The sequence below is a fragment of the Mastigoproctus giganteus genome, chromosome 12, assembly GCF_048544385.1.
Source record: "Mastigoproctus giganteus isolate SK-2022 chromosome 12, ASM4854438v1, whole genome shotgun sequence".
Classification (NCBI taxonomy): Eukaryota; Metazoa; Arthropoda; class Arachnida; order Uropygi; family Thelyphonidae; genus Mastigoproctus; species Mastigoproctus giganteus.
The window spans coordinates 65,102,642-65,116,827 of NC_143586.1; the positions used below are offsets into that span (position 1 = coordinate 65,102,642).

Below are 14,186 nucleotides of genomic sequence, written 5' to 3' on the forward strand. Positions count from 1 at the left end.
CTTTCCATATTGTTCAAATTGTCAGCACAGATAAATAAGATTACTTATAGACATCAACATATCAACCCCATTATTTTTTAAATTCGCTGAAAACAAATGAAAAATCTTGTTAAATTTTTTATCTATTTATTTTTTTGTTGAGTTTGAATTAGGCCTAAGTACTTACCTTCATTTTCTTCATCTATTTTCAACGCTTTAGAAATATATTCAAAAGCTCTGCGATGATGATACCTCTGTTTCACAAAAGGACTATTCTCAGCTGGAGAGTCAAGCCGACCGCTCACAGCCGTCAGGATTTCCCCTTTGACTTCATGAACTTGGTGGGGTGCAGTCTCCGTAACAACAGCAACGCGTGCAGGATGAACCAAGTTTCGAGCAAAATGGTACAAGTAGCAGCACAACACATAAAGTTGATACAACAGATACCTTAACGTATTAAACACAATTATTAACGGAAAAGAAACGAGCTGCAAATTTTTCTTGTGAACCGAAAATTTTTGTCTCTCCGTCGTAGCACTCTCTTGATTTGCGTCTGGTGACTTTCGTTCCCGGTTGGGTGATGTCGGAGCACTTTGCCGAGGCATCCGTACGCCATTACTTCAAACATTCCAGTGTGGCTTCTCTCCTTGATTCATGGGATATGGATAAAGCGTCAGACACACGTGATTTCACTATCCAATCATACAACGGATACACTATTTAAATTGTGCATGGAAGGGAAAACACACGTGGAAAGTAGTGTACACACTAGTGATATCAATAGAGAATATGGTCGGAGAATGAATATATTCTCGCGAATTATCCATATTTAGTACACACTATATGTAACAGAACTAGAATGATTTAAAGATATTGACCAGATCTTATTTGTTGATCTTATGAACTTAGACACAAAAATGAACGTCACATTTTTATTACATATAGATAATATTTCAGCATATTGATTTAATGACAGTTTTGAAACTACCATTAAACATTACTTTTACATACATTATTAAACATACATTTTCAAAATATATATAACTCTTTGTTTCATAGTATTCAAGATTCTTTCTTTTACCCCACCTCTGCAATCTGAACTTCAGCAGTGATAGTTTATTCGTTTTTTTATTTATTTATTATTATTATTTTTTTATTATTTAATACCTGGCATCACCTAACAACTGTATTTTTGAAAATGGTTTAAATAAACATTTAATGAAGAAATAAAGAGCCAGTAATAAATAAAATTTTTGGTTTAAGCTCTAGGTCACATGGTCCTCTGAAACTTTCTTGTATGCTGTTGCCAGCATACAAGGTTGCCAAATAGGTTTTATGTGGCGTGCCAAATTAAAGTTAAAAAAAAAAAAAACATAAAACATTTGTTTTATAGACTTGTATCAAAGGTGTAAATTGAAATCTATTTTCAGGATTACAAAAGCAGAAGATATTATTTAAAATTATAACATAAATTTTTAAAATTTTTATTATTATTTTTTTTTATGGCAGACTGCAGTATAACCAGCTAGCTTTATCATTTTGCTTCATAAAACTGTTTGTCAGTTCATGTCGATTAAAAACCCTGGGCATCATCTTTTGTATCCTTTTTTTTTTTTTTTTTTTAATGTTATCTGATAATTCAAGAAATTAGGGTTCGCTAGGGATCAGCCCTTGAGCGAACGAAAAAAGTCATTAATATAGTAATATAAAACAATCTATATAACAATAATTATTTTTATATATGTATTAGTATTAAATATAATACATTATTTATTTCAGTTGTGTATTTATTAAATTAATAGTTTCTTATTTTATATCTTATTCTATGGAAGCAATGGTTTTATTTCACAGCAATTGGTGCATTGGTGTAGCCGATAACGACGAGTGGGGGCGATCGCCCAATTCGTGAGACTTCAGATTTTATTATAAGAAAGGAAATTAATACTATAATAGAAATAACAATAACGTGCTCTCCCCTTTTGAAAAGTTTCGTTTTTAATTTTTTTTTTTTTTTTGATCAGCCCGTGAGTGCACGAGTAAAGTCAATTCACGAATACGAAGGGTGATCATTTAATTAGCGGAATGGTCAAGCATTTTGTTTACCGCGCGAACTTTCCACAACTGCCGCTAGAGGCGCTCTCTTGATCGCTACTGAGCAGACTCCGTGTGCGCATGCCAATACTTGTCGAGCTAGTGTTGCGTGAAGATAGTTTCTTTAGCTGCGTGTCCCTGACGATCATTTTGACAAAGTATCATATCGGACATACAGATTAAACAGTGTTATGTGATTCGTTATTAGGTCAGACGGGGCTTAATTAAATGGATCGGAAACAGTTAAAGAGATGAATGACGCGTATGGTATTGTTTGTTTGTTTGTTATTTGGTTTTAGGAGCATTAGCAACTAAGGCCATATTGCTCCGGGATATGCGGTGGTCATTCCCTGACCTTTCCGCATCCTCCGTATTTGGTGGTGACGGGCTCGAACCCCGGTCTAATCAAGAAGCGTGTGCTACGCACTGCTGCTCCTTCCCAACTGGCTACGGAGGCACCGCGTATGGTATTGAGTGTCTTGGTAGGACGGCCATATTTAAATGGCAAAGGCGATTCAGTGAAGGCCGTGAGTCTGTTGCAGATGGCCCCTTCAGGAGGAAGGCTGACCATTGTCAGCCTTCCTCCTGAGCAAATCGCAAAAGCCCAGGAAATCTTGGATGAAGACAGGCGAATTACACTTCGTGAATTAGCTGTTAAAATGTCCATTTCATACGGTACTGCTCACAATATTGTGAATGTTGTTATTTTGGTTTTTAGGAGCATTAAATAAATAATAAATATTCTGTTTATATTCCGGGACGACCAAACGGTCAGAGGAGTTTACAAGATAGACAGAATACAAGAAACAGCACCGTATTCAGCAGTAACGGACTTGAACCCCGGTCACTATTAGCAACTAAGGCCACATTGCTCTGGGGGGCGGTGGTCATTCGCTGACCTTTCCGCATCCTCCGTATTTGCTGGTCACGGGCTCGAACCCCGGTCTAATCAAGAAGCGTGTGCTACGCACTGCTGCTCCTGCCCACCTGGCTATGGAGGCGCCTCACAATATTGTGAAAGGTCACCTGAAAATGTCGGGAATCTGTGTCCGTTGGATTCCACACAATTTGACTCCATAACAAAAACAGCAGAAAGTAGACTTGTGCAAAGAAATGATGCTTCATTGTTTTGAAACACAGGGTCAAAGCTTCTTAAATGGAATAGTGACTTGTGATGAAACTTAGATTTTTCACTATGATCCAGAGACTTGATTTGATTTGATAGTTGTTGGCGCATCGGCTTCTGTGGCCATATTGCACCTCCCAAGGTTTTTTGCAGTACTTTGATCAAAGCCCGAGGCGGGAATCGAACCCGCGACCTTTGGGTTGCCGGGCAGGTACTTTACTCACTCGGCTAGCCCGGTCGGCTGATCCAGAGACAAGACAACAGTTGAGTAAGAGTGGAAGCATTCTGATTCACCAAGACCTAAGAAATTTCAAACTTCTCTTTCGGTTGACAAACAAATGGCTCTTGTGTTTTTTGACATAAAAGGCATTCTTGTTACACATTTTGTGCCTAGCGGAACAACTATGAACCTCGCCGCACACCATTCGTGAGAAACGTCAAAAACCTTCCGGTATGAAGTGGTTTCTCCATCAAGACAATTCCAGGCCCCATACGGCTAATATTGTGCAGCCAGTAATCACTGCCATGAGTGTCGAGGTTCTGCCACATCCCTCTTATTCACTAGACATAGCCCCCTTGTGATTTCTCTTTGTTTCAACGTCTGAAGAAAGCTCTGAAAGGAAAGCGTTTCGCGTCCGACAACGATGCTCGCAGAGCCACAACGGAAAGCAATTCGCAGTCTTTCGAAAATAGCTTACAAGAAGCATTTAATGCGTGGGTACTACGGTGGCGAAAGTGTATAATGTTCAAGGGAGAGTATTTCTAGAAGGAGAAATCCACAGAAGATTCAGATGATGACAATTAAGATGTCACTGTTTGTAAAAAATTGTTGACAGGTAAGAAACTTTGGGTGTTCATATTATTCTGCTAAGGGATTACACAGTCCTTTCTGAGGCGAAATTCATGGAATATCTTAAAGACACATTGTTGTGTCGACTTAGAGTATATTTTCTTTTCATTCAAGTTTGCTTTTCGTTTAGCTAGCCGACAATCTACATATGAAAATATTCTCTCAAGGATTGTTATTGAGAATTATTCATCGTACGTAGTGGCAAAAATAAAACGAATCACTACGATGTGGAGGTGAGGAAAGAATAGAATTTACAATCCATTCCAAATATTTGAAGTACAGCAGAGCAGAGGAAATGCGACGCGGTTGATTAAACTTATATTACATTATTATTCGTATGTCTTCTGAGGTCAGCTCCTAAAGGGATGCAGTTAATTATGAAACATCCTAAACCAATACTTGATATGCATATTAATTATCAAGTAAATGATTACTGAAATAATCTATTTAATTATATTAACAAAAAACTCTACACACGCAAACGTTGCCACTCCATGAGCCATAAAAATCAAATCGATCTATCATATAAAATAAATCCAGATATAATGTTCTTACTCTTTTTATTACCAAAAATAAAAAGTATCGTTATCCGTAAACACGACGAACTATTCTCTCATTATATATTCAAAACAGTTTCAAAAACTCGTTTGGCTTACGTGGATATTCAAATTATGTTACACCAAGTTCCCGGAAGTTTTCAATTATGTAAATATGCTTTTCTATTGAGTTTAAGAAGCATAACTAATGAACAGACGAGGTTTCAGATTTCTGAATTATCTTTTCATTAGACTGAGTCGTTATCTTGGCTGTTCTTATAAGCGTCATAAACAATCAACGCTTCTGAGATAAATGGAGAACACTCACTTTCTGTTCTCTGGAGAACTTCTACTGTCATGTAGCAGACGTGGAGCTTAGTATTCTACCACCTGTTCAAATTTCATCTCATCTGATATATGCCTTATTGTATATGACATAAATACATACAAATATACAAGCATACAGATATAAATTCCCATATTTCAAAGAAATTTAATAGTATTAAAGCAAGTGCAAATGCAAAAACGCTTCTTGTTGAGCTATCTAAGCATTAAGAGAACACGTGAAGTAAATGCAATAGAATCACGAGTTTTTGACATTGATTTTAATAAATTGAGGCCAAGAGACTAATTATTTTAACCTCGTTCTAATTATTATTAATATTCATTAACAAGAAAATACTTATAGATGCGTAGAAAGCTCTGCATACAGAAAATGTCAGCAAGAGGCAGTAAAAATTTAGTTTTATTTTTTAAATGTTTCTGTTAATGTAATAATTACATTAAAAATAGTCAAGCAGAGAACAACGAATTTCTTAAACAAATTTTAAGTTGTACGAAAGAATAATTATTTCATAAGCTATAAAGAACAAAAAGAAATTCATGTACTGTACTTCCAGAACTAGAAGGACGATAATTGAGTTGGTAATTGAACATCAAACAGTAAAAATGGTATTCTACTTAACCCTACTTTTATCACGTTTTCACAATTTTAAAGTAGGGTTAACCCTACTTTAAAATTGTGTCTGCAAAAAAGTTTAGTTGTCAGTAGATTGTTTCCATTATGTCCATGAAAATGATTTCAGAGGTTGTTGCAAACTCTGGTCCATATTTAAGATTTGATTTTATTAGCATGAAAATCAGGCCATCGCATTTTAAATGTCATCCTATTCTTGATCTTTGCGATGGACTGCAATAAAATTCAAAAACTTATAAAAGCAACAGGAATTCATGTGTTTTTGCTTTCATGCCGTTATTAGAAACACACAGTTGCAGTTTCAGTCGGTCTTTGGGCGTCTATACTTAATAATAGATGTCAGAAAATCGATTTTTTGATATCAGGTGTTGACAGATGGCCCGGAATATAATGGAATAGTCCCACCAATAATAGTGTTGCAGTACTCTGTACATTATGGTTTTCCTCCTTACTTCGATCTGAAAATATTCACGTGTACTTTATGGAACTCAAGATCAGTAACTGTAGCGGCCAAGGAAGGCGATTAAGATCCATGTCATGCTTATGACAGCGTTTCGAATTTCTGTATTCATTAGTTAATGACAGCTTTGACATCTGGCAGATGGCCATCATCATTCGAAAGAGTCTCACATCGTTGGTACACTTAGTATGCAAATCATGTAGAGGTTATCGTGTGAATTTTCTCATTTTAAAGTCAGTCTCTGTGTACGCTTGGGTTTTTTGAATAGTTCCTTTTGTTTTCTCTGTACTTCGAGTTAAGTTTTCATTTATGTTACTACTTCCAGATAAGTTTTCATTTGCAGTTATGTTTTTATTTTGACTACTAGATTTTCTTTCTCTGTCACTTTCAGTTATGTTTTCATTTTCCGGTTTATGATTTATTTATTTACGATGAGTGACAATTTAATTTGCTTATAAATTGTAAAACCCAGGTCAATGTATGTATATATATATATATATGTGTGTGTGTGTATATATATAAAATATTGAAGATAATAATAGAAAAGGTAAACAATCAAATAATACCATTCAAGAATTAAGAAAACGCAAAGGATTTAAAAAAAAAAGTTATCGCTTTTTACCCACAATCCAGATGACTTCAACTGGGGCCAACCGCCCAGACTGAAGGCAAAAAACGACAAGAAGTTCTCTGTTTCTGTAATGATCAATATATGCCCAAGTAATTTAAATCTAAACCAAAATATAGTAATAGTAATTAAAAATGGTTAAGAAATTTTAGATTCAAAAGCAAGAAAATATAAGTAAATTATAAATGTAAGCATATAGAAATCATTGTTTACCCGACAGAGAACGTAATTTAATGATTAAAATAAGATTAAATAGAAAATATATACTGTAATACATATCTACCATATCCAGAACATAATGTAGTAACAATAATAGTCGTCAAGATCAAAATAATATGTGGTACCCCCTACGTGACGGATATGGTAATTATAAATAAAAATAAATAATTAAATAATTAACCAATCAAATTTAAGTTAACGCAAAGAGAAACATGCAGGTAGTAAGAAGAAAAACTATGATTAATATATGCTTACATTTATAATTTACTTATATTTTCTTACTTTTGATTCTAAAATTTCTTAACCATTTTTAATTACTATATTTGGTTTAGATTTAAATTACTTAGCATATATTGATTATTACAGAAACAGAGAACTTCTTGTGGTTTTTTGCCTTCAGTCTGGGTGGTTGGCCCCAGTTGAAGTCATCTGGATTGTGGATAAAAAGCGATAACATTTTTTTTTTAAATCCTTTGCGTTTTCTTAAATTCCTGAAAGGTATTATTTGATTGATTTACCTTTTCTATTATTATCTTCAATATTTTATACACATTATGGTTGTAATGTATGATTGCTCTGCAACTGCATTGACCCATAAATATTAGTTATAATTATTAACTTTCTTTTCTTATTACTGATATAAATAAATAAATATATATATATATATATATATATATACACTCAACTGTTATTGAAATATAGCCCCTTTCCCACTTGTTGAGAAGGGGTTAAATGGGTAAGTATCCATTGTAGTGTTATTAAAGACCAGCTAAGGTAGCTGGTCTTTAATAACACTACCTCTAGTAATAATATTATTTAATAATATTACCTCTAGTAATATCCATTACATCTGCTATTAGCATATGTAATGTAATATTAGCATATTACATATGCTAAAACATAGTTCATTTATGAACTAGTACTTTTTTTTTTTTTTTGAAAACCTCAAACACTAGAGGTATTAGAACCTATAGTGCTTGGATTGGCTTTATTCAGATGAAAGAAGATATTTTGTTGACATTAGACTTCAACTTCTGCAGACTGTAATTTTCAGAAAATACGCAAGAAGGAAGGTTGTTTCAGAAAACGGCAGCTGAATGAATAAACGAGGAAGATGAAAAGTTCGTTATGTGAGTTTGAAGTTGGACAGTAAATGGATGTTGGCTGGTGAAGGCACGTGTTCGGACTGTTTGGAAAGAGAGAGCGGGAATTATAGAAGCCAATTCAAAAGAACAGTGCCCATGGAAGTATCTGTAGAAAAGGCATACAGCAGAAACAATACGTCTACGAGAAAGCGAGTGGAGAAGCTCCGTTAGAGAGGAGTCATTAATTAACCTAATTGCCCTCTTCTGAATGGAATCTAGAAGCCTGAGAGAGCTTTTGGGAGCACAGCCCCAGATGTTGGAACAATGTTCCATGGTAGGGCGGATTTCCGATTTGTACAGAGTGAACAGCTGTTTGGAAGAAAAGTAACGCCGAGAGCGAAAGAGAAAACCAAGTTTTTTAGATGCAGAGGAAGCAATATTTGTAATGTGCTTGTGCCAAGAGAGATTAGAAGTCAGGGTAATCCTCAAAAGAGATATATCATTTTGCCTAGAAATCTGAATGTCACCAAAGATAAGCATAGGAACAGAAGAATCCTTTTTGCAAGATATATGTCAAGACTGAGTTTTAGAAGGATTGAAATCAACTAAGTTGTCTTTGCCCCACTGGAGAATTACCTGGAGATCGGCATTTAAGGAATTGGTAGCGGATATTCGAGAAGTTGAAGCTTATTGAGCAGGGCAAGGTTTCTCAAAATGGAAGGTGGAATGCAATGTGCTATCATCGACAAAACTATGGATAGGATTTCCAGTCAATGGAATAAGGTCATTAATATACAAGAGGAAAAGAGTGGGGAAAAGAACTGGGCCTTGGGGGACACCGACATTAGTGGAGAAGTTAGAAGACAGAGAGCCATCTACCATCATCTTCAGTGAGCGATCAGAGAGAAAACTGGATAACCAATTACTAAAAACAGTTGGAAAACCATAAGATGGAAGCTTGTTTAGAAGACCTTTATGCCAAACGCGATCAAAAGCCTTTGAGATGTCAAGAGCAACTGCTTGTGTTTCACCAAACTTTTCCATTGAATTAGTCCATAAATGGGTAACATAAGCCAGAATATCACAAGTGGATCGACATTGACGGAATCCATACTGGCGATCGTTGATCAGACGGAAGGTTTCTAGGTGGTTTAAGAGTTGGCGGTTAATTGATTTCTCCATTACTTTAGAAAGAGTAGAAGTAATTGCAATGGGACGATAATTGGATGGGAGGGATTTGTCACCCTTTTTAGGAACTGACTAGATATGAGCAAATTTCCAAGCAGAAGGAAAAACACCTTTGGAATAAGAAAGTGAAAAAAACGTGGCAAAGAACAGGAGTAAGTTCAGGAGCACAGGTTTTGAGAACAAGTGGAGAAATACCATCAGAACTTGGAGCTTTCTTTGCATCAAGATTCGTCAAAATCCTTCTGACGGAAGACCACAGGAGGCATTGAATGGAGCGTGTTGGGAATGGTGGGAGGTGTTATACCAAGATCATTAATACAAGAGTTGGAAGAAAAATGGTATGCTAGCAGGTCAGCTTTATCCTTGGCTGAAGTGACAACAGAATCATCTGGTTTTTACATAGGTGGGAGCAAAGATGGGCAAAAGTTGCGGCCAATAGCTTTAGCAAGAGACCAGAATGCTTGGCTACCATTAGGGCAAGAAGCAAGTTTTCTATTCTTCGTCTGTTCAAAATCTAGTTTGGACTGATTAATAACTGCCTTACAATTGTTGCGAGCTTTGGTGTAAGCAGAAAATGAAACTGAAGAATTGGAAACAAGCCAATTACGATATGCAACGTTCTTCTCTTGAACAGCCTTAGCACATTTATTGGAAAACCAAGGTTTAGATAAAGGACGAGATTTTAAAGTGGAGTGTGAAATAAAGGATTCCATTCCTGCAAGAATAATTTCACTGACACGATCTGAGCAAACATTGACATCAGAAGTTTTGAAACAGTAATCCAACCAAGGAAAAGAAGAAAAGAAATCTCGCAGGTCATCCCATTTTGCATTCTTGTAATTCCAAACAATACGTGGTTGCGAATAGCCATGAGATAATGGCTGGCTCCATTGGAGAAGAGACAATCACCCAGTTGTGATCGGAGGTGCCTAAAGGACCACACACTTCGACTGTGTACTTAGAATGGTTGTTTGTGAGAAAAAGATCAAGCGTGTTGGCTGTATGGTTAGAATTGTCCGTATCCTTTTAGATAAATGAACAATCTGTGCAAGGTCATTAGTAATTGCAAAAGCCTCAGCATCTCTACCAGCTGGGTCGGTGTGACTAGAAAACGTAAGCCAGCTGGAGTTGTGAACATTACAATCACAAAGGAAAATTACCTCACTGTTAGGAAAGTTGGACTGGAGAAAGTCAAGTTGCAAAGAGAGGAAGTCAAAGAGCTCCAAGTGATTAGTGGAGTTGGGAGAACGGTAGAGACAACAGATGAATTTGACACAATGAGGTAGAGAGATTTTAAGCCAGAGAAGATCGAAAAGAGGAGATTCCAAATTGCCAAGTCTCTGACAGAGAATATCGGAACGGACATATGCACAAGTACCATCTTTGAGGCGAAAGCATACAGCGAATAATTTGGGCAACTGAGATGAGTAGTAGTTGAATCAACTGAGATTCTGTCAGAAAAAGTAGATGGGGTTTAGCAGACTGCAAGTGGAAATGGACGTCGTTGAGATTAGAATTGAGACAACGTATATTTGTGAAATGAATTAGGAAGTTCTTGGAAGGTTTAGATCTTTTCGCAGGTAAGCTTACTCTATTAGTTTGACAATTCATGGTGTATTCAATAGTAAGAAAAATTGGTGGGGAGGGACATGCTGTATGAAGTAATGAAATTTTTGGATATGGCGTACACATGTAAGAATATACCCAGATCTTTGACATAACGTGGCCTCGACAATGTCTCCCGCATACACACTACTTGGACTCCCTCCAGTCACTACCTAGCAGAGTAGAGGCAGCATTATTATACACTAGCTGATCCGGAAGCCTCCTAAAGAGTTACCGATAGGTTCGGTCCGGTGTACTAATTACTAGTTCATTTATGATTAGTACAATTACTAGTTCATTTATGAACTAGTAATTGTACTAAGCATGAAAAAAAGCTTGGTGGTTTGTCTAAAAGGGGAACGATGCTAAGTGATGGTGTCATTTATTTATTTCCAAACACATTACAGGTTGTCCCAACAAAGTGTTATAACAACAGACAATCCGAGGATCATTTTATGTGTCGTGTGGAAAAGCTAGTGTGTAATAATTTTGCGCGAGTGAACTCCAGTTAATTGCAGCGCTAATATTTATTGCCTATCATATTATATAATATAGTACGTGAAACTCATTTATAGTATACAGGTAAGTGAGTTTTACTTAGCGGACGTTCGGACGATTATCAAGTTTCATGTGTCGTTAGGAAATGCTTTATGAAATTTTCATAACCTGTTAAATTGGTTAGGTACCCAAGTTCCTGTTCGATGATTCAAACATTGACAAGATGTTGACAATATCGTGTCAACATCTTGTGATAGTGAGTAAAAAAAAAAAGGTAAACTGCAGCCATTATCAACCCACTGCAGGATGGAAGCCTTCTCAACAATTCATGCTGATAGTGAGTTAATTCCATTAACTCTGAGGGCGCAGTCAAGGTGTTCTGAAAATAAATGAATAATTTTTCTGTTTATACTTCGGAACAACCGCACAGAATAAAAGGAGTTCACAAGACAGAGATTACAAGTATATTACTGTATCTTTTAGCTTCGAACACGCGGTGTAAGTAAGTCTAGACTTTTACACTGACCATCCAGCTAAAGCCATATTTGGCAGACCGCGTTAAGATGGAAGTGAGTAAGTGATCGCATGCAGGCGAAAACTTTCAGGGATGACAAAATTAGTATCAATAGGACCTTTCATGTAGTGAGACAGTAGCAAAATGAATACAATATTACTGGGATCTTTTTCGTGTAGTGAGAAAGGGATCTACATTAGGACTTTAAAAGTCTTGACATGGCCTTAGCACAGAGTAAGAAAAAGATGAAACGTTTAGTGGTCCAATAAGACAATGACTGTGGAGGTGCATTCACCTTGAAATACAATACAGTCTATGATGTTGTTTCTATCAGTTAAGACAGTGCTTTTCAGTTGGGGGAGGGGTACAGTACCTCTGCTGATCGTTAAAAAGGTTGTAAGGTGGGACGATTAGATTCTAAGAAATATTAAGCAGTGTCGGAATAAAATAAAACAGGAGGCAAAGGTTTTATTTAATTATATCTTATTGAGTAAATTTTATGGAACTTCTTCCTGCCCTAATCATGTTTTTATCATCTTATAAAAATATTTATACGCTAAATTTATGTTAAATTTACAAAACAATGAAATTAATGGTTTTACATCCAGAACGGGTGCATTCATCTAACCAAAAAATATTTATTTCTGAAAATAGCATATTCAACATTTCCATGATGTGCCTGAATGGCAAACAAAATGCCACATAATTTTTCAATTTACGAGGTCTGGTCTTGAAATACAAGCTTCTAAATAATAATAATACAATGTCCACGGAGTGTAGCAAATCTATTAATCCAACCATCCTTTCTATTTCAGTTTTCCTAAATTTAAATTTTTAAGCAAAGAAAATTGGCTAATAATAATTTTTCGTTAATATGAAATTCCAATAATACTTTTACTATTTAATAAAATAATATATTTCAGTTTTTGCGTGTATTTAGTATGTTCTTCCCACACTGGTGTACTTATATTCCATGCATTTAAATTTATTGCAGGATAGAACCCATTTTTGTAGAAACGTTTTAAAGTCGTTGGAATATTTACAGTTCCTTTATTACATATCAAATATTTCTCATCTTTAAATGATTTCATTTCTTCTCCTTGAATATTGTTATCAGTTAAAATTCTGCAAGCACTTAAAGAAACAAATTTTTCGTTTAGGATGCAATATCATCATTTCGATCGTACGATCGAAATGATGATAGATAGAGCTGATAGAGCTTTCCTGTTATCCTGACCTGCTCTAATTTCTACAGTAATCTAATGAGGAGCCATAATACCAAATCTAGATATAAAATGTCAAACTTGTTCTCCGCATCCATTTGCTTTATAACTTCGTCAGAGACTTTATCACATGAGACAGCAAGATCTCCCCTTCACAAAACTATACACAGATCCATTTAGGATATTATTTTCGAGATGATTAAATAGATTCCATAGTCTTACCAACAACAGAAGTCAAACTCGCTATTCTGTAATTGTCCATCATTTCTTGTGTTCCTCCTTTATGGACTGGGGAGGCATTGGCAATTTTCCAGCCCAAGGGAACAATCCCTGATCTTATTATCATTATTAATGGTTTTTTTACAGGTGCAATGAATCCATCAACCGTCAAACCTTATCTTATATTTGATTAACAATCGCAAACAAATATTCTATCAGTGTCGATCTGCTGGTGATATCTTGTCTTATTAGTAATACTAATACTATCACAAATTATCTCTACCATGGGATGTTCCCATATCTAGACTGATGTCTCAGAAACTTCTCTTAGACTCCATCCAAAGGGAAGCATTCCTGTTGAAATACGGCTTAGTAATTTTTAGAAAAATTCGATGGGAAAGTTCGAAGAAACTCAAGCAGTTGTTCTCAACATTTTTGAAGCTTTCTACAGTTTGGCAAAAAGGTTTTTTAAATCAACTTCCATTTTATAGTGTGCCTTCTGTAGTATTTCATTTAGGCAGTCACTTTTCCCTTTGACCGCTCACTGTGTGTGATGGTAGATGGCTTTCTAACTTCTCATCTAATGCTAGAGTTCCCTAATGTTTTTTTTTTCACCCACTCTTTTTTTCCTTCTGTATATTATTGACCTTCCTCTATTGAATGGAAATCCTGTCTATATTTTTCCTGATGAGAGTACACTTCATTCCGCCTTCATTTTCGACAAATCATACCTTTGCAGAAATAGTAACAACTTCTGAAATATCCATCGCCAGTTCCTTGAATGGTAAACTGCAGATAACTCGTTAACATCCATTAATAATTGAATTCTACACTCACCGAACTAACTTCTTCTCTTCCTCATTTATCCCTTCAGCTTCAGTTATTTGGAACAAGCTTCTTGAAATTTATAATATGCGAAAACTCAATTCCAGTCTCAATAAGTATCCTTCGTCTTCTCAACCTTGAATCCATTCGCAGTACTAGAGTAC

The 14,186-nt window shown here is 35.7% G+C and overlaps 1 protein-coding gene across 1 annotated transcript in view; it reads right to left on the reverse strand.

Moving 5' to 3' along the window:
- spas (spastin) overlaps window positions 1-599 on the reverse strand; it is a 280,837-nt gene extending 280,238 nt beyond the window's left edge. The window contains exon 1 of the mRNA XM_090386532.1: window positions 167-599. Within this exon, the coding sequence (XP_090242658.1) occupies window positions 167-584 (418 nt within the window). The 5' untranslated portion in view covers window positions 585-599. The remainder of the gene's footprint in view (window positions 1-166) is intronic.
- Between the last annotated feature and the right edge of the window lie 13,587 nt (window positions 600-14,186).